Source organism: Crinia signifera, chromosome 1, assembly GCF_055691185.1.
Source record: "Crinia signifera chromosome 1, ASM5569118v1, whole genome shotgun sequence".
NCBI classification, from domain to species: Eukaryota; Metazoa; Chordata; class Amphibia; order Anura; family Myobatrachidae; genus Crinia; species Crinia signifera.
This window is the reverse complement of record NC_139217.1, coordinates 136599422-136621656: the sequence shown is the minus strand read 5'-3', so window position 1 is coordinate 136621656 and position 22235 is coordinate 136599422. Positions and strand designations below refer to the sequence as shown.

The 22235-nt window shown below is 42.5% G+C and overlaps 1 protein-coding gene across 2 annotated transcripts in view; it reads right to left on the bottom strand.

The window, feature by feature from the left end:
- Positions 1–22235, bottom strand: part of SCLT1 (sodium channel and clathrin linker 1) — a 165434-nt gene that overhangs the window by 58879 nt on the left and 84320 nt on the right. For both annotated transcript variants that reach the window (XM_083173905.1, XM_083173895.1), the window contains exons 15-17: positions 9882–9953; positions 7185–7259; positions 6336–6481 (exon numbers count right to left, since the gene is read on the bottom strand). In XM_083173905.1, the coding sequence (XP_083030031.1) occupies positions 6336–6481; positions 7185–7259; positions 9882–9953 (293 nt within the window). The remainder of the gene's footprint in view (positions 1–6335; positions 6482–7184; positions 7260–9881; positions 9954–22235) is intronic.

The window sequence follows — 22235 nt, the reverse complement described above, 5'->3', positions numbered from 1 at the left end:
TCAGGCAAAACTGTCCTGCCGTCATAGACCAATATTGTAGGCAGAGAACAACATGGCCCTGAAGTGGCCCCTGTTAACCTTCATAACAAAATTGTGAAGGAGTTATCATGCCGACTTCTTCAATGTGCAGTATTGCTTATATACTGTATGGTTCTGTGCCTTGACAAAAAAGTGATTGCAATAAAAGTGATTGCCATACAATATTCATATAACATAGGACTATCAGTCCAAAGCTCAGGATTTCATTACTTTTGAATATCCTGTACAATTCTTTTGATGCCTGTGTAATAAACACTAGGGATGCCAATCCCGGGGCATTTTTTCGATTCCGGAATTTGGGATTGAAAAATTCTCAATCCTGGATTACCCTGCAAGAACGTTGTCCTGCAGTGTCGCTTACAGGCAGGCAGACATGCTGTGGCAATCAGAAGCCAGACGGTGCAGCGATCAGCAGCTGGGCCGTATGGTGGTGTGGTGTAGAGGGTAGGATCCAGGAAATGCAGAGGAGAGGAGCCGGGCCGTGCGGCTTTCAGGATCCAAGCGGTGTAGCTGTCAGAATCCGGGCGGTGTGGCATGGCTGGGCAGGAGGCAGTGCAGAGGGCAGGAGGCCGTGCGGTGGTCGGCAGGAGGCCATGCAGTGGTCGACAGGCAAGCTGCTCAGCTTAACCTCTGACATCATGTCACGCTGCGCACTGTCGCACAGCCAGGGTCAGGAGCAGATTGGCAGCATGAAAGGTTGCCAAGATGCTGACAGTATATGCAGGCTAATTCTTGAATTCCAGGAGATTTAAATACAGTACCAGCATTTTGAGGGCCAAACCCCAGGATACTGCTGATCTCGATATTGGCCACCCTAATAGACACATTCCAAAATTTCTATTAACAAACAAGAGTTTCTGCTAATCTGCAATTAGCAAAACTGGTCCCCAGATTCCATTTTTGCTAAATTATTAATTGCTTACAATTAATTTGCAACTATTATTATTTTAAAATGCTGGATAATAAATATTTATTAATATATAAGGGATTTAGAGTCTGATTCAACTACTTTCTTACTTTGGGCAGTACAGATGGTGTAATGGTTAGCATTACTGCCTCACAGCGCTGAGGTCATGGGTTCGATCCCCACCATGGCTCTAACTGTGCGGACTTTGTATATTCTCCCCGTACTTGTGTGGGTTTCCTCCGGGTGCTCCGGTTTCCTCTCATAATCCAAAAATATACTGGTAGGTTAATTGGCTCCTAACAAATTAACCCTAGAATGTCTGTATGTACGTGTACATGTGGTAGGGAATATAGATTGTATAGTATAATACCTTGCGCTCACCTTACATGAGAGGTGTAGTAATATGTGGGAGAAATGAAGAAGTGGAGTCAGTGTGGTTTAAAAAAGTAATGGTGCAATTTATTGATGCTGAAAATTAAAAAAAAAATGCAAAATATGAGATGAAGATAAATTAAAAATAAATGAAGAATATGTGGAATGTAAATCCTGGCAATATACTCAAGAATAGGCCAGCGAGGTATCACTCTGTGTGGCCTTCGTGCGGGGCTTAAGGGTTTCCTTTATGGGGACCCCTTTGAACCATAGGTCCCTAACCTGGGACTTTTGTCCACTCACAGGTGACCTCTGCTTGGGCAGGAATGGGGGAGCTGAAGTATGCACTGAATGCAATTGTCAATTGTGGGTTGCTACGGCAACCAGGGGTGTAGTGCTTCCCAAGGAAGTCAATGGTGGGTGGAGTAATACTGATGGTATGAGTAACTGTTATGTGTTTGGGTATACACACTAACAGAGATAGTTCAAATGCTGCAGATGTCTGCAAAAGTCATGCAGCAAGCGGCGTCCCGCTTGCTGCACTTACCCAGCAGTGTGGGGGGGAAGATCCTGTCAGTGTAGCGGTCTCTGCGGATGCCTGCGTGGGTGTCCGCAATAGGTAGCGGTGTCACCCGGCTCCACAGATCGGGCTAGCGCTCCACAGATCGGGCTAGCGGGACTTCTGGGTTAAGTCGGCTCTCGCAAGATTCCGGCTAATTGGGTCAAGCGCCGCAGTTCTGTGCGATCTAACTCCCGGTCGGGAGAAGGCTTACTGTGGAGGGATCAGGATTGCTGGGTGCTTTCTGGTGTGGATGCTGGTGTGGTTCCAATGCGTTTCAGCCATGTGGGCCTTTTTACAGGGTTACTATTGGTGATGTTGATAGGCTATTTATCTGCATAAAAGTGGGCGCTGTTATCCTCTGGTTGGATGAGGCTTTCCAAGGGGGGGGGGGGGGGGGGTGTGATATGCTTAGAGCTGTTTATGTGTCAATCTGTGTATTGTCCTGCGTGATTTGCTGTAAGCGTTTGTAAATAATTATTGCTAATATTAGTAAGAAAGAAAAGTGTGGGAGATATGTATTATAATGGTAATGATGTACAGGTCGAGTATCCCGTATCCGAATATCCGTTATCCGAATTATTCCGAAATACGGACATTCCAGAAAGTGAAAAAAAAATTTTTTTTTGCTAAAAACTCACTGGGGACATATGTAACAGCATCACTGGTGACATATGTAACAGCATCACTGGTGACATGATATGTAACTGGCACTATATATGTGCAAGACAATGATTGCTTGGCATTCAAATTCAGTGCTGAGATAGTACACACATTTTGTTTCACGTTTTGAAACCTTGTTTTTTGAACAATTAAAATATGTTTGTGTGTATTTTATGTGGTAATAAAATATATTTGTGTGTATATTATGTGTTTATACAGCATAAATGCAAGATACTTCAAAATACATCATTGAAATATTAAAATATTCCGAAATACGGAATAATCCGTTATCCAAAATTCTCCTGGTCCCGAGCATTTTGGATACGGGATACTCAACCTGTACAAAAGAATAATTTATCTATGATGTTTAATAGGCTGGGGTGTGTTTAATTATCTGTGTTATTGGGTTGAGGAAACGGCTATGATGTTCATTTTATTGATGAAATATTGTGATAAAAGTAACCTAGATACTCTACTAGCTTTACCACTGGGTGATTCGGACACACCCCATTACCTGGCAGCTCCCTCTCCACTCACATCCTGACGAACTTGAGCACTTCTGTCTAAGGATGGGTAATCATATGATGTTTCATCGTTAACATCGGATTTATGGTTCCAATGTTCGATGTTTAACCCTGCAATGTTGAGGATCCAATGTTTCATCTACATCGCTAGATTTCTCCCCCGATGTTTTTCTCAATCTTTGTTTTTTCTTTTGTGTGTCAATGTGTGCTGCTTTCAATGATGATTTATATTCATTAAAAACTTAAGAGACTGATAAAAAAAAAAACAACATTAACAAACATGACAGTATCACTGCTGGCTGGGCTTTCATATGTGTGTGTGGCTGTGTGCTGCTGCTGTGGGTGGTAGCTGACCGTGAAAGACAGTCTGGCCAGCCATTCAGCAGTAGCACACAGGACAGCCCCATTCCTGCCTCACTGCAACTGGTGCTGTTAGTGAGTCACTGTCGCACAGGTCTGGTTTGCATATCAGTGCTGATATACAGACCACACTGTGCTAGAAGCACTACAGCAGACAGCGGATGCTAGAATGAACAGTATAATACGATAGTCACTAGTAGTGACATAGTGGTGAACTCCCTTCATATTTATTTTATTTATTAATAGTTTCTTATATAGCGCAGCATATTCACTTGCGCTTTACAATAGGAGACAGTGATACAACAAACTGGGTATTTACAGTCAGTCAAAGGTATGAGGGCCCTGCTCGCAAGCTTACAATCTATCAATTGATTTATTATTATGCAGCAAGCATATCACAGCACCTTACAAAGGGCCTGATTCAGTTGTGGATGCAGACATTTGCACAGTTTATTTCTGTGCAGTGATTTATTAGTAACAGCGGCTGCAGATACTGAGTGACAGGTACAGTAGTTTCAATTTGAGGGAGGGGATGGGGGCTGGTTTGTCAAATGCAGACGTGTTTCAAACATTCATTTGCAGTTGCACTGGCTCCAGCGTCTTTGTTCTGATGGTTATTCTAAGCAACAATAGGGTTGCTCAGATGTTTGATGTTGGCAATGTTGCATCTTTTATCCTTAAGTGGTGGATTTGAGAGTGCAACTGCATCCACCTCTGAATTAGCCCTAAAGTTTTTCCATATTAAAACAATCGTGATAAATGTATTTAAATTAAAGTATTTTTTTTATTTATATATTTTTTTTGAATTAGCAATAGCTTGCTATTACAAATGCCAGCATAGTCATGTTTTTTTTATAACTTGTTACGGAGAGTATCATAGAGAACCCACTAAGATTTTATCCACCTGTATTGTGAGGCCCATAATTAATGTACCTCAATCGTAAATTCCTATTTTGCTACAAAGAGTTTTTTTCAATGTACTATGTGATTGTTCTATGTAGTATGTTCTATGTTGCACTGTGTGTACAGTTTTTTTGTTATTTTCTATGATCAACATAAGTTCTAAACTTAATAGAGGGATTATTTATTTATTTATTTAGAAGCTTATTAGTGCATTATATGCTTTGGTAACCAGTTTATTTAAAAAAATATCGAAACATCGGTTAACATCGGGTTCACAGTACCAATGTTTAGGTCTAAATGATGTTTTGCAACCAATGTTGAAAAACATCATTTGACCGATGTTTTCTTCCGATGTCCCATCCCTACTTCTGTCTATCTCTATACAAGGGAATATAGATTGTAAGCTCCACTGGGGCAGGGACTGATGTGAATGTTCAACTATACTCAGTAAAGCTCTGCGGAATATGTGTGCGCTATATAAGAAACTTACTAAATAAATACTTTCTAGCCGATGCCAGTGAGGATTCAGTGACTCTGCGGGATGCTTCTTTCTAGCAGAAATCAGCCTGATGTAATAGTGCTTACTGAATCTGTACCTCGTATGAAGACGGATGAACCATTACATAAATGGTTAGTGTTCTATAACCAATAATCATTTTCAACATTTCAAGCATGGTGCCCAAAGTTACTTCAAAACTCATTATCTGAAAGGGTGTGGATTAGACAGTGTCTAGCTAGGCCGTCAATAGGTCGACACCAAAAGGTCGTCATGCAATAGGTCAACATGGTGAAAAGGTCGACACACGACATGAAAACCTCATGTCATATTGACATGAGGTTTTCACTTTTTTGCGTCAACGTCGACAACTGTCAACATTGACTCCTAATTAGTGCAACGTGTACCCTCGCCATGCTTCAGGCCTGGTGCCTTGCTTGGCACACTTCTCAATTGTAATTGATGGTAAAGTATGGAAAAAGTGCAAAGAAATTGGGAAAAACTCATGAAAACTTTTTCATGTGTTGACCTTGGTGTGACCTTTTGACTGTCTATCTAGACACTGTGGGGTAGATTTATTAAGCTCAGTGAAGTGATAACTTGACTTGTTTTTATCACCGGCCAATCATCACATACCTGTAATTTTTCAAACCAAGCCTGTAACTTCACAGTTAGGAGCTGATTGGCCGGTGATAAAAAACAGACACTTTATCACTTCACCGAGCTTAATAAATCTGCCCCTGTATATCTGTCACCTGGAGCCAATTTGAAAACCTTAAGTTTGGAGTATACTATATTATATATGCATGGAATTATAGATTGTATATCTATAGAAATAGTGGTTGTTTTATTTTAATCAAATGTGCATATTTTATTGCAATAACTGTATGTTCATTAATATAATTTAGTGTCGGTCAAAAGACACAATTTAGGCTGTACATCCAAAAAGTACACATTTGATAAATTAAAAAAATTGTAGGTACTTGTGTATTATCACGGCGCCCGCAAAATCGGCCGCAAATCGCATGCAAAAATGGGATGTGATTTGGCGGCCGATTTTCCGCCGATTTGCATGCTATTCCATCTTTGCACACCCCCACTATCCAAGTTAGCCCGAAGCATGGCGAGTGCAGCGAGCCCCGCGGTACGCATCCTCCCGACCTGTTCATACCCCCGTGGCGAGAGCAGCGAGCCCCGCGAGGGGACACGGATTACTTGACGTGTATTCCGCTGCGCTCGCCACGCTTCGGGATCGTTTTTCTCGATTGCGGATCAAATCGGCCACTAAATCATATGCGAATTAGATGAAATCGGGCGCTGTGATAATACACAAGTACCAAATTGTATATAGTACAATACATTGTGTATTTGGAATACAGCTAACATAATGTGGATTTATCTCCTAACGACGCACCGTTCCTCCATAGGATTTTAATCTACAGTCATCTCCGAAAGCTTTAACAGTACTTGACTTTTTTCTGCTATAATTGATGGTTAAAAAGGTTTGCTCACTTTAGTTCCAACTGTTTCATTTTCTTTTGCACTACACTCAGATTAATCTTGAGGTCATCTTTACTGCGTTCAGCTATCAGACATCGCTGCTGTAATTCCTCCTGCTTCCTGTAATCTCTCTCATTCACCCGGCCTTCTCGATACACCTGCAACAAGAGATTGGATCAAGTTGACATGAGATCGCCAAGTAGGATTGAAATGTACTTACTGATATGTACTTACTTTGGTCACAAAAACAAAATACACAACTGCAGATGCTGTGCATTCATAAACAGATGCTACAGTAGGGATTTTATTTCATATAAAGTATAGAAAAACAATTCAAATATTAAATATATATAAAAGACTAGAGCTATCAGCAGCAATCTGGAATGCAGAATGCAACAGTAAAATGGTAATTTTAAATGCAGGGCCGGCGCCACCACTAGGCAGCATCAGGCATTTGCCTGGGGCACCGGCCACTGGAGGGCGGTACTGTGCAGCAGAAGAAGCAGCAGCAGCGGCAGAGCTCCCTCCGAGGAGAGCGGGAAGAAAGGAGCTGGGAGCAGGTGAGTGACCGCCCCGTGGAGCACAGCGGTGTCAGCCGCATCACCCATCCCCCCCCCTGTGGAGCGCAGCAGCCGCATCACCCCCCCTGTGGAGCGTGTGAGTGCCGGGGCCACGCACCGGCCCTGATTAAACGATATAGCCTCATTGATGAGAAACAGTTCCATGTGTTTCTTTAGATATTTTCATTAAGTGACTTTGATTTTGCAATAGTGGATTGCTAAATGCAGACACTGAAGGAACATAGAAAATACACTGCTATAACTGCAGAAGACAATCCCTGCATCTAGAGCCATGCCTTACCTTTTCCAGCTCTTCCTCTGCAGCCCGCTTCTCTCTTAAGGCACGTTCAACAAGGCTCTGTTTCTCTCCACTTTCCTTTGCATAGAAAAAAGGTGCACATTACCATAAACACAGGTCGTCACTTGTGTACAAATATTAATTTTGACCAATTGCTAATACATGTAAACATTCCAGGCTACCAAGCGCCTAATTCAGATTGGCTCGGTAAGCAGCGAAATTCGCTGTGGCTGCTAGCAGGAGAAATCATTCAATGGTCACCGAACATCGAATAAATTTCTCCTGCCTTCAGAAATGACTTTTTTCCGCCGCAAATTGCCGAAGACGGCATTCCCAGGGAGGGAAACGGTCATCTGTCAGACCACACTTAGGTCGACAGTCATTAGGATGACCCCAAGGTCGACATGGGCCAAGGTCGACAGTCATTAGGTCGACATGAGTTTTTCACTGTTTTTTGAGCCGACATGTGCCGACAGGTGGTATTTCATGCCCTACAATCCACTAGGGCATGATGGGAGAATAAAATAGTGTGCCGAGCGCAGCGAGGCACCGTGCCCGAAGCATTGCGAGCGAAGCGAGGGGCTGCAGTTCAACTCCAACTGTGTCCATGTCAACATTTGGGTCAAAAAACAGTGAAAAACTCATGTCGACCTAATGACTGTCGACCTAAACCCATGTCAACCTTGACCCATGTCGACCTTGGGGCCAGTCGACCTTCCGGGGGTCGACCTAATGACTGTAGACCTAAGTCTGTTCTGACAGATGTACCGATTCCCCCAGGAAACCCCCCAGCATTTTCATAGGGGTTCCCATAAAACGCTAAGCATTCCCCTGCTCCAGGGCAGTGTCCGCCCCCTCCCCTACCCGTGTGAACACCTCGGGGACTGTAACAGTCGTCAAAGGTGTTCGTACAGCAGCCCCACATATGCACAAATACACGCATGCGCAGAGCCACACCATCAGTCCCAGGCGCAAATACGCAAGGGACCAATCACTAATGAATCAGGCCCTAAAAGTACAGACAAAGAAAACCAAATGAGTGGGTGTGCACATGTCCTACTGGGGAAAATAGTTTTTACCAGGCTTTAATAATGTGCACTGAAATAGTGATATTTATGTAATAATAGAAGCACGACTTTTATTAGTGACAATTCTATGAAGTCTGCCTGTCATCTACAAAATATCACTATTGTGCTCTGAAAAATGCGACTATTGTTGAACTCTCCATATGCACCTGCTGGGTAACCTGGAAAATGTGACCTCCTGGTGGCCTGGAAACGGTGACCATTACTTTCAGTCACCCACTAAGCAGGGATCTTTTTTTTTATTTGACTCCTAATGGAGGGTACACGAGGTGAGAGTTCCAGTTTTTTTTGTATTCGATTTTGCTTATAAAAGTTAAATTGAATGCACATCGAATGGTTTTTCCACATTCGATGCAGATTTGTCCCTGATGCGTGTTCACGTTTATTGGAAATCAAAAAGAAAAAAAGACTATATAGTAGAAATCGAATAAAAATCTAATCGAACACCTTATCGAATCCAAATCAAATAGAATTCCACATTTAATCCGGTGTACCTACTATAAGGTGGTGAAAAGTACTGCTGCTGTGTTCAACATGCAAATGTATACAATTGTAGATCCCAATCAGAACCTTCTTACTTTGTTTGCGAATATATTGTCTTGTTTCCCAATTGAATTTGTTTCCAACAACTGCTGTTTTGTGGCTCTAGATCTCTTTGTCAAGGTACCTTGGCACTTTTCCACAAGAACTATTTATACAACAGTGTTATTAGTCTCTCTTATAAGGCCCTGATTAAAACATAATCATGTTTTGAATATAAATAGTGCTTTTTTCTGCCACTGCAGATGTGCTATAAAGAGCATATGAAAAGGTTTCAAAAAGATTAATCCATAATAATAAGCAAGATCACAGAAGGGACGTGTCTGAATTTCCCACACTTTGGATATCCAGAGCCAAACCCAATTACATTGTTTCTTGAGTAAATAGAGCGGTTATGTTATTTATGCTAAAAAACAATTCTATACTACAACCTATGGAAATAAGAGATTAACTCATTCTTAGCATCAGCTCTCCATTACATAACATAATAACTTGCTAATGGGGCCTACACATGGGGCAATTTGAGGGCATTTTCTAAGCGATCTTACTAGGTCACTTAGAAAATACCCCTACATTGCTCTGTGTGTAGGGAACAATTAATATCGAGGTCGCTATCGCCCGGCGATTTATATCCAGCATGCTGGATAAATCTAGTAATCACCTGTGTCAGGGGCCAGTGTTCTTACTGGAGAACACTGTCCCTGACAGATCGCTCAGTGGTAAATCCCTATGCAGATCTGTGTGCTGAGCGCTATTGCCCCGTGTGTAGGCTCCATAAGGAATTGTGTCTTACACTATCAATGCAAACAATGTGCAGTTAATTACATTTAATGTAAATAAGAAGTTTACAAATTTTACAAGGTTTTGTTGTACTTGCAATGAAATAAATAGTATACAAATGCTGTCAGTAACTCATATGTGATAAAGTTAAGCATTAATACTAAACATGGAATTACTGTACAAAAAAAGTAAATTATAATGTAAAATTCAATAAAAAGGCAACAACGTAGTTATATAAAAATGTATTTAACATAGTTAAATATATTTAAAAAACCATCAGTAGCACACAACTCACCATTTGCAAGGTAGAGAGGTCATCAGTTAAACGTGAAATTTGCACATTATAAAGTTTTTTCACATTTTCAACCTGGAATTAGAAAATTGGAAACATTTAAAATTTTCTATAACAATTTCCCTACCATTTCAGTCTAATTTTGTTTACCTTTGCAAATTTAGCAGTACGCATGTATACAGGTTTAGTATCCCTTGTCCAAAATGTTCTGAACCAGGAGAATTTTGGATAATGGATTATTATGTATTTCTGAATTTTTTTATATTTGAATGAGGTATCTTGCATTTATGTTGTATAAGCACATCAAACACATGAAATACACATAGTGTTCCCGCTAGGCTGTTTTAGCGGGGCGCTGCGCCCTGCCCAATTTTCAGGGCGCAGTGTGTGCACGGGGAAGCGCAGCATCGCCTTAGACGGCGATTCCCGGCAGCAAGGCAACTTTGGCGGGGCCGCCCCCTTTAGTGATGTCGCGGCCCGGGCACGCCCCTTTTGCAATGTCGGCGGACCAGGACTGCCCACAAGTGTGATGTCGGCGGGCCCGGTCCGCCCCCGGCACCCTGCCTGCCAGCAAGGCTAGAGTGAACACTAATAAACATATTTTATTTGTGCATAAAACAAAGTTAGTGAACTATCTCATGCACTGAATTTGAATGCCAAAAAATAATTTTCTTTCACATATTTAGTGCCAGTTACAGATCATGTCTCCAGTAGTGTCAGTTACAGATGTCCCCAGTAGTGCCAGTTTCATATCATGTCCCCAGTAGTGTCAGTTACAGATCTCCCCAGTAGTGCCAGTTACAGATGTCCAAAGTAGTGCCAGTTACACATCATATCCCTAGTAGTGCCAGTTACAGATGTCCCCAGTAGTGTTTTTTTGGTATGGTTTTCAGAATAATTTGGATAAAAGAAATTTGGAAAAAGGGATACTCAACCTGTATTAACATTGTAATTACATAAGAAAGAACCTATAAGAATGAAAAATATTTACTCCTACCTAATAAAATAAAATAACAGTTGAAATCTGCCTAAGTTATGTATAGATTTTTAATACGAAGGCTTAGTTGAACAATAGCCAATACACTTATCTTTACACAGTCTATGCTGTATTGGACAAGAAAACAATGTGATTAAACATCTTTTCATGCATCTAAAATAGTTAATTTGTAACTTCACAATAAAAACTAGATTTATATACTCATCGTAAAATTACTTCATCAAAGTCATCTAAGGGATGCTGCATATGGACTTCTGGGAGAGAGTGCGTGGGTTTTGGAGCGTGACACTAAAATAGTTAAAAGCCAACTTCTACCCATTTAATCCCTTCGTTTAGCAAAGGTGCACGGAGGAAGAATATAAAAAGTAATTACAACTGTCTGCACACTAACAACAGTGTAAATAAACCTGTAAGAAAAACCAAGGTAATGGAGAGATCGCAGCATCCCCCAGATAGATTACAAAGAAGGGATTTTATGATGAATAAAAAATCCAAATTCTTCTGGCATCCATCTGGGCAAGGGGTATGGGGAAATAACTAACATGGGCGTAAGCAAAATCTTACGGACAAAACTCGCTTTGACCACCAAATAAGCTATACATTGATGAAGGGGCATCAGATCAGAATGACCGAAAGAGCATCAATAGAGGAGGGAACTGATGTCCTGGATTGAAATTCTAAGGAGCTGTCATGGCATTCACCAGAGTAGCTTTAAGAGCCCATGATCAAGTGCTGTTCTGGGGAAGTTTCATGTTCAAGTGAGAAAGGGAAAATAACTTGTATATGGGTTAAAAACTGGCAGCTTGACAGAGAACCGAGAGGGGCTATAAATGGTTCTTTTTCAAAATTGGATACCAGTACAAAGTGGGTTACCCCAGAGTTCGGTGTTAGGGACACTTCTATTTAACATATTTATCAACAATATAAAGGATGGTATATTAAGCAAAGTGTTCATCTTTGCAGATGATACTTAATTGAACAGAGCAGATATAAAAAGGTCAGGATGATGCCAAGCAGCAGCTAATAAGGCCAATATGATACTAGCCTGTTACAAAAAGGGGTATAGAATCAAGGGGCAACACTGTAATTGTGCCACTCTTTAAGACACTAGTTGGGCCTCATTATGAGTTAGGAGTCCAATTCTTGGCCCCACACTACTAAATACATTATTGAATTTGAAATGGTTCAGCAAAGGGCAACTAAGCTAATTAAAGGGATGGAGAACATGTGTTACAAAGAGAGATTAGACAAACTAGGAATGTTTACACTTGAAAAAAAGATGTTTAAGAGGACACATGCTTAACATGTATAAACAAATAAGCCCGCTCGAATCAAAAGCTTCGAAAGCTAGTCTGCTAACTTCTGTGTTTGTGCATGTGTGAGAAAGAGATGTACAATAGTTTCACTCTCTGCCAGCACTCACAGACACTAGACATATAAATAGATGATATATCAAGGGGCAATATAAGAACTATCAAGCACCCTCTTTATCTTAAGGTCAGTGACAAAGATAAGAAGGAAACCACTTAAACTAGAGGAGAGGAGGTTTCGTATGGCAGGAAGGGGTTCTTCACAGTGAGGGCAGTAAAGGTGTGGAACTCCCTACCTGCAGAGGTGGTGATGGTGGATACATTAAACACATTTAAGATTAGGTTGGACAAGTACTTAATGGATAATAACATTCAGGGCTATAATCAAGAAGTTATGGTCAAGTGAAAGGTTCAGCGTGTTAAATAAGGCCAAATCTAACATACTAGTTATGGCAACAATGGAATCAAAATGTATAATCCAGGGGGAGGATATCACATCTAGGGCTTACTCCTATGAGTCTAGTTAAAACAGGTTGAACGTAATGGACAAATGTCTATATTCAACCTTACCTACTATGTTACTATGAGAAACCATGAGATTGATGTTGGAATTTCCCCACCTGGCCGCCAGAGCCACAAACACCTTCAGATGCAGTTCCCAATCGCCTGGATGAATCATAATGCAGCTGATAAAATCCACCTCCCAGTTGTCTATCCCTGGAATGTGGACAGTGGATATGTCAGGAAGCCAAAGCTCTGCTCAATGGACACGACTTTAGCCAACAAAATATTAGCTAGTTTTGAAGAGCTTCTCCGATGGAAGGAAATCCCTCTTACACTGGCTGTCGAAAAAGGAGGAGTGTAAGAGATCATCCAGATATAAAGATGCCAGCGCATCTTAGCGGGGAGATCATATGGGCCATAATCTTTGTGAACAGTCTTAGTGATGCTGAGTGTTTGAATTAAAAATGCAGCTGAACAACAATAAATACCAGTAGATGATGATGGCCATTCCATATAGGGATAAGGAGGACGACATCCATGATGTGTATTCCAAGTCTGCCTCCATGACGTTGATGACAACGTACTGGTCCATTTAAAAAAAATTCTATTGAATGTAAGGGTTCAACAATTTCAGACTGAGGATTGGACAAAAAATAATTTTGTTGATGAGAAAGAGACTGGAATAAAATTTCAGGCCCTGTTGGTGTATGTGACAAATACACCTGAATTGGGAAGAGCAGAAACGGTAGGTATCAGAGCCCCTCTTCTGGTGATATGAAAATAAATAATTTGGTAAGGGACCCCCTAGGGCAGGCACACAACAGTACAGGTTTTAGTGATATCCAGGCTTGAGCACAGGTGACTTAATTAGTACCTGAGTGATTCTGATTAAGCCATCTGTGCTGAAGCTTGGATATCACTAAAACCTGCACGGTTGGTGTGCCTTGAGGACAGTGGTTGGGAAATGCAGACACTTTGAAACCCAAACAGGTAGGCCCCTACCACCTGAGGTTGGATTTGGACCCCCAGGTCTTAATGCAGCTTGTTTATCTGATGGGTTGATGGCAAGACATGGGTTACAGTGTCACCGCAGCCTTGAAAGGTTCCTCAGCGGGAAAACCAGAAATTTCCTCTAACCTGGGGCCAAAATGAACAGAACCTGGAAGAATTAGTTTGTGGAGATGAAACAGGAAGGTAAGGGCTTTTAGCCTGAAAAATATTTGCAAGTTCAGATACAAACAAGAAGTGTGTTTTGATTCAAAATCTGCCTTCCAAGGTCGAAGCCTAAGGGATTGTCTTCCTGAAACCACCAAAGCTGAAAAATTATAATGTGCGAAATTGGCATCTAATAAGTCGTCCCCCACATATGTAGGGCATGGCGTCAGTGATTTATTCTGCTAAAGTAATAGCATCAGACAAATCATCGGATTGGAAACTACAGAGGTGTCAATACATCCAGGTGTCAATAGCCTTAGTCACTCAAGCGCTAACTAAGATACACTGAAGAGAGACTCTAGACAGCATGAACATTGATTTAAAATGGCTTCGCTCTTTCTTAATATGAGATCTTTTAGTGTAACCGACTGAACCGTGGGGATCACCGTTGCCTTCAACAGTCTGGTGTTTGGTGCATCCACTTTGTGGAGTTTCCCCAAGGTTTGGGATAAAGACAGTTAGGTAAAGGTAGAAAGACATTTAAACTTTTGGGTGGCCTGGAACTTCTTGTTCAGCTTGAACCAGACTTCCTTTAAAATCTCTCCAAAATATGAGAAAACGGGAAAGTCAGATATCTGCTTATTTTTATGCTTAAAGAATAAAAAGCAGAGCTGGTTTCAGGAACGGCAGTCTCCTATTACCGCAAAGTCTAATTGACTCCTTACTCCCTAACTAGAATCGGTATCCCCTAGCAAGAGATATCTTCCCAATCAGGATCCACTTCCCCTTCCTCCTGAAAGGAAGTGGCAGAGCCTGGATCATCTCCAGGAAAAAACAAGGTGGGTACGTTTGTTTGTGGCTGTAGCCCCAACCAATATTACGATCCTTTTTAAAGACGTAGCCATCTCTGACAGACACTTGCCCATATCACAGGCCCATGATGGTTCTTCAATGGGGTCAGATAAAGGCTGTGGCTGAGTGCAGGGTAGCGAGTCTCTAGTCAGAGTGGCACAGCTCCGCTATAACTTCAGCAATGGATCTTGCCCACTAAGGCATGTCTGAAATATCTGCAGAACTGCCACCGAGCATGCTGTGCAGAGCGAATGCAGATCCGTGCAACCTATTGCCAATTTTGTGCTAAAACTTGAAGACACAAAATTAACAGGAGATACCAGTTTGCTTCTGGGAATCATGTATGTTTCCCCCACATGATTGCAATACACAGAGGTATAAAAGGCAATACATGGAGGTAAAAAGTATGCAACGGCAATCCAAGGAAATGTGCAGAAGAAGTATTCTATAATCTAATTTGAAAAAGGCAGGATAACCACTATAAAATGACAGCAGAGGGTATTATAGTAAGAATTGCTAATTCAAGTGAAGCATACAATGTGATACAGAAAAGTACTATGCCAAGCTCCAATACCCACACACTGTAACCCAGAAGTCCATATGCAGCAAGCAGGCATGCATGCAAGAGGAAGAATATGTGTGCAATAAATATTGATAGACTGGCTTATTCTTCAAATATAAATAAAAACGCATTTATTAGTATAGCAAACAAAAATAATCTAACTAGTCACCAGCCCTTAAAATAACGGAACACCACAACAATGTCAGCGTTGGCGGCTGTGCACACCCAAATTAAGTAACACTTGAATTGCACCAACTGCGCCATCTAGTGGCTGCCGGCGCACAAAACACTAGGGGTAAGTAGCAGTGGTAGCCTTTTATTATATAGGATAAGAAATAACATGAAACACAGCAACCAATAAGAATGTTGAAAAAAACAAAAAACTATGTTAGTATGTTCAAATATAATCAGCCAATAATCAGAAATAAAATCCACTTGATATAAATAGTGTCCAAATTTCTCATACAATGTTTGTCTCAAATGGCTTAGATGTGATGAGGGCACAGTCAAGTTTAAGAGACTATTTCTGCATTGCTCCAAATAAAAATATTCACAAGTCCATCTCAATAAAGAAATAAATATGAAATAGAAGCCAAAAAGAAAAATTGGCTGATGCATTTCTTTATTACGTGTCAGAGTTAAGCATGTCCATGTAATACACAATATCAAGATATTTAAATCCAGTTGTATTTAACCAATGTTTTGATTTAGGTATATCAAGGCTTATTAAACTGCATGTGAAATATAACACTAATATTCCATGGTAAGTAAAACTACAAATGCAGTAGCAACAATCATTCACTAAAACGTAATTATTTTTATGTGCTTTTGACTAGTTTTATTTTTACAGGTGTGTGTGTGTGTGTCTATGTTCTTGGGCTATTGGTTCTGTAGTAGGACTACAATCTCAGTGGGCCCATTAATGCCACGCCTGCTGGGACTTGTGGTTCTCCAAGTCCCTGTATGCGGAGGAGGCTTGCTGGGCCCTGAAGATCTACTACAGAACTGGGTTGGGGGTCCCCTGGACTAGCCATAGTGCTTATGCTTTGGCTGTGGGACCTTATGTAAAAAGTGTCCCCCAGGAACCAGGACTGGGTGAAGAGCCTGGTGTGGGTTATAGAAATACAGGGGGACCTCATTTAATGTCCCCCTGTATTTCTACAACGAGGACCGGCTCAATGAGTCCCAGGATTAGATATGCTCATGAGGGGGAACCCCACGCCATTTTTTTAAATTTCTTTATTACTCAGAGAACCCTGCACGGATCTGACTGACTGATTTAGAGAGTGATAAAGTGGAGAGAGAAAAAGTACCCAGGGCCGGCGCCACCACTAGGCAGGCTTAGGCATTTGCCTAGGGCGCCGGCCACTGGAGGGCGGTAGTGAGCTGCAGCCGGCCAGCAGCAGCAGCAGGAAGGAAGCTACCGCAGAGGAGAGCCAGAGGAAGGAGCTGGAAGCTGCCTGCAGCGATCAACAAGCGGTGAGTGATTTCCCAAATCCCCCTTCTCCCCCTCCGCTGGAGCCCGCCCATAAACTTGCTGTCTCACTGACAGTAGCAGTCCCTATCCAGCAGCAATGTCCGGCGGCGTGTGGCGACCACCCCAGCCCCCGCCAGCTAAGTCAGCCGCAATCCGCTCCCCCTGGTGTGCTGGACTGACACCAGCCGGGCACACACGGCAATCTCCGGCGGGTGGAGGAGCCGCCGCCCGCCACGCTCCAAGCCACCCACCCGCCCACCCAGCAATCCGCTCCCCCCCGGTGTGCTGGACTGACACCAGCCGGGCACACACGGCAATCTCCGGCGGGTGGAGGAGCCGCCACGTGCCCCCCTCCAAGCCACCCGCCCGCCCAGCAATCCGCTGTCCTGGCTCCAGGCTCCAGTCAGTGCTGCCTGGCTGCTGAGCATGGCTGTACAGTACTGTACACACAATTTATAAAAACATAATAACCCAGTCACTGTGTCATATATTCACACTGATTATATAATATATATATATATATATATATATATATATATATATATATATATATATATAGATATATAGATATATATATATATATATAGATATATATATATATATAGATATATATATATATATATATATATATATATATATATAGATATAGAGGTAAATGATAGGCGTCACTCCGAGGACTTTCAATGAAGAAAAAATTTCTTTATAAGCAGAAGAAACTGTCTACACAATCATGTCAACTATGTCGACGTTTCAATGTCACTAGGACATTTTTCTCAAGACTGGACATGAAGTAGGCATACAAAGAATAATGCACAAACAGCTGCTTAAATAAGGTAAGCGCTTATTTAAGCAGCTGTTTGTGCATTATTCTCTGTATGCCTACTTCATGTCCAGTCTTGAGAAAAATGTCCTAGTGACATTGAAACGTCGACATAGTTGACATGATTGTGTAGACAGTTTCTTCTGCTTATAAAGAAATTTTTTCTTCATTGAAAGTCCTCGGAGTGACGCCTATCATTTACCTCTATCCATTATCTTGAGGAGGGCACCCGGGGCAAGTCATTTATGTTCAGAAGAGTGCCGGCTCGCATCCAAATATATATATATATATATATATATATATATATATATATATATATATATATATATATATATATATATATCCTATACAAACCTTGTATTTATAGACTGTTATTTTTAATTTCACAAAAGGATGTAAGAATCAGGACAATCCCCATAGCCTATATGGTATAGGCTATGGGAATTGTCCTGATTCTTACACACTTTTGTGTAATTAAAAATAACAGTCTATAAATGTAAGGTTAGTCACACAGAGCATCCCAGTTTGCTCAGTGGCAGGGGAAGTGTTGTGGTGCAAGTTTTTTTTTTTTGGGGGGGGGGGGGGGGGGGTGGTATCCTGTAGGTTTGCCTAGGGCGCCGAGATCCCTTGCACCGGCCCTGAAAGTACCAACCAATAGTCCTGCTCTAAAGCAACCAAGTATGGCTCTAACAAATGCTTGAAGTCACAGACTTCTACTGCTCCCTAAGTGGAAGTCTTAGCACAATGCAGGAGCACCAAAAGTTAAGCTGGGATTACAATGGATGTGCCGTTTTGCATTCCACATCTTTTTAAAGGTGAACTGGAGTGTGTTCTTTTAAATTAAAGTTTTTTTTTTGGTGTAAACAAAAATCTGTAATTTTATTTTGTGAAGGAGCATGCTATTTTTATTTACCGTATATACTCGAGTATAAGCCGAGTTTTTCAGCCTTCTTTTTAGCTGAAAAAGCCCCCACTCGGCTTATACTCGAGTCAGTGGCTTCTTTCCTGCGTCCAGCCATCCACTTCGCTGCCCGGCTGCACTTTAAACATAGGCGCGGCTACGGCAACATGGCCGCCGGCCTCCTGCACTATACATGTCCTCAGTGCAGGAGGCCGGCGGCCATGTTGCCGTAGCCGCGCCTTTTTTCAAAGTGGAGCCGGGCAGCGAAGTGGACGGCAGGGCAGTGGCGGCGGCCGCGTACCCCCCCCCCCCCCCGTGGAGCCTGTCAGCGGCGCACCCTAAACACCCTGGAGTCGGATGATGGAGGAGGTAAGCGGTGGCTGCTCCCTCCCCCCTCCGTGTGTGGTGTCCCTTGCATGGGGATCAACCTGTGGTGTCCCAGCTGTCAGCACAGGAATCAGCCTGTGGTGTCCCCCAGCCTGAGCAGCCTGTAATGCATTATGCAGGAGTAGCAGCCTGTGGTGTCCTGCTATTAGACAGGGGGAGCCCCCTGTGGTGTCCTGTTATTAGGCAGGGGGAGCCCCCTGTGGTGTCCTGTTATCAGGCAGGGGGAGCCCCCTGTGGTGTCCTGCTATGAGGCAGGGGGAGCCCCCTGTGGTGTCCTGCTATGAGGCAGGGGGAGCAGCCTGTGGTGTCCTGCTATTAGGCAGGGGGAGCAGCCTGTGGTGTCCTGCTATTAGGCAGGGGGAGCAGCCTGTGGTGTCCTGCTATTAGGCAGGGGGAGCAGCCTGTGGTGTCCTGCTATTATGCAAGGGGAGCAGCCTGTGGTGTCCTGGTATTTTTATACAGGGAAATATACCAGTAGCTGCTGCATTTCCCACCCTAGGCTTATACTCGGGTCAATACGTTTTCCCAGTTTTTGTGGTAAAATTAGGTGCCTCGGCTTATATTCGGGTCGGCTTATACTCGAGTATATACGGTATGTGCTTTCAGCACATGACTACCGTATATACTCGAGTATAAGTCGACCCGAATAGAAGCCGAGGCACCTCATTTTACAATAAAAAACTGGGAAAACGTATTGACTCTAGTGGGACCCTCACTCGAGTATAAGCCAATGGGGGCTTTTTCAGCATAAAAAATGTTCTGAAAAAGTAGGCTTATACTCGAGTATATATGGTATATATTTAATAAAAAAAAAAATTGTACACATTTGCCAGCAGATGGGGGGGAGCCGCTCATTAAATATTCACTGAACACTGGTCCCGCTCATTACATACATTTTTATTTTTTTTATTGCACAAAATTTCAATAAAAACTATTGAATTAAAAAAAAAAAAAAAGTTCAACATGAGGATTTTGTGAATTTTTATATATTTTTGTGGACTGTGTCATAACTGATCATCCACATGTACTCCAAGTAGGAACAGTAAAGAGCCATGCGAGGGGACACGGTACACTAATTTTGTGTCTAAGTCAGTGGTTCCCAAACTGTGTGCCGCGGCTCCCTGGGGTGCCTCGGGACACATGCAGGGGTGCCGCGGGTTGGTGGTCCAGGACCAACTCAAATTATTAATGGGTAATTATTTATGAGCAAAACCAGTGCTGGTGGCTGCCAATCATAGAATGTGCACAAACAGAAGCAAATCCTGCCCTTTACCACATAACTGCCACTAAGAATCGCATATAAACCCAATCTACTTAATTTATTTGGGACCTAGGGGTGCCGTGAAAAAATTCTGATTCTCTAGGGTGCCGTGAATCAAATAAGATTGGGAACCCCTGGTCTAAGTAATGAAATCTACAATTTGACACCAAAAACCCCCACAAAAAACTCATGTTGCTCTTCATGTGTTGACCATTTCTTATTAATACCTATTGTTTATGTAGACCTAGTGCATGAAAACCTTTTGGTGTTCACCTAGCCACGGTCAAGCGTTTACACCATAATATCAGGGCAGTATTCAATGCTCATGATTCACCTGGTTTTTTTCGGCGAATCGGGCTGTTTTCACTGTCTGCGGTGAATCTTTTCACTGAAAATCTGATTCACCCTATTCAATGTTCACTGTCGGACAGTTCTCCGTTTCATGCTCGCTGCAATTCGCTTGTGTATTTCAATGGGGTTTTCACTCTGATTCGCCAAGAGTGTATTCAATGCTAGAATGGAGAACTGGTTTCACCACGATTTTCGCCGTGATTTACCGTTTTGCATTCGCCATCGTGTCAAAAAATAATTACATTTTATTATGTGAAGGGTCTTGCTATTTGGATTCATGTGCTTGCAGCGCATGAATATTTATTTAATAAAAAAAATTTTTTCACATAACATCAGCAGGGGGCGGGGAGCCGCTTATTAATATTCACTGCGCCTAGTCCCGCTCATTATATATGCATGGAGCGGGACCAGCGCAGCACTCCCCACACCTCCCTGCCTGCTCAGTCTCCTCTCTGGCCAGTTTTCAGTTGCAGGGACCCCCTGACCGATGGTAGGTGGCATGCAGCGGGGTCTGGCAACGCAGGGTCAGGTCGGTTAGCGCTGGCGGGCAGGGGGTCCCTGCAGAGTATGTGAGATCAGCAATGGGGTCCCTTCAACGGATGGGAACTACTAGTTCCCATCCGTCACAGGGACCCCACTGCTGATCTCACATACATCATAGGGACCCCCATCACTGGCAGCACCCGACCTGACCCTGTGCTGCCTGTGTCCCCTCCAGCCCTCCTTCTCCCCCCTGCTGCTGTGTGCAGGCTCTGGCGCAGGCAGGGAGGCTTCCATCTCCCTGCCGCCCCCCCCCCGCTGCATTCGTTGGGGGGGTAAAATTCGCCGCCAGGGGCTGCGAGCCCCTGACACATTGAATAGGGGGAGAGGGATATAGGTTGAATAGGGGGAGCAGTGAATGTTCCAGTATTCCGGATGCTGGCGAATGTGCAACGAATCCTAAACAGGATCTTTCTGAAACCTGAAACGTCAGTGGAACATTTTTCCAGGTTAACAAAAAATTTTGTTTCACATCTGACAAATCAGGTGACCTGGGAAAACAGTGTTAATGCCCCGCATCACAGTCCAGGGCACCAGGTTACGTCACTAAATGGTTTCATACATATTCCAAATAGCAAAAAATCACCATAGAGTATATAAGTTTCATTCAATGTTCATGCACAGGTGTTGGAGAATTTCGAAAAGCGGGCGTTTGCATGCTCCCGCTATGCCACTGAAGTTAATTGGAGTCGGCATGCACATGGCTCCCATTCACTTAACGGGACCCGACAGCGATGCGAATGAGTGTCCCAACAATGAAAAACCTTATGGCACATGTGTAATAAAAGGTGCTATAATTATCTATATAAATAAAAGGCTAAATTCTACTCATCTCTGACCATTAGAGGCCACTCTACGGACCAAATTACTAAACAGAAAGTGAAAGCAAAATGATCTGTTTCAAACTTGTTGGATATGGAGAGAGGGAGCTGTGAAGACAGAGATTGGAGGTAGGAGCAGATAGGGACTAAGCCGTCATTTTGACGAGCTTTGTCTGCTTGACAATATTTAATTTATATTTCAATATATTGTGCATTTCAAACCAGCTAGGCACTTATTTTCAATGAAGCCTACCTTTTATTACATATAAATGTTATATCCATTTTTGTCCTATGAATTTATGCACACATGTCGTTCCATGAGAGGATTCTTTCAGCCATTTCTTATTTTAATTGTACAATAATCTTAGTAAGTCAAGTTCATGCTGGATCATCACCTTATGACAGCTCTGTACTATTTA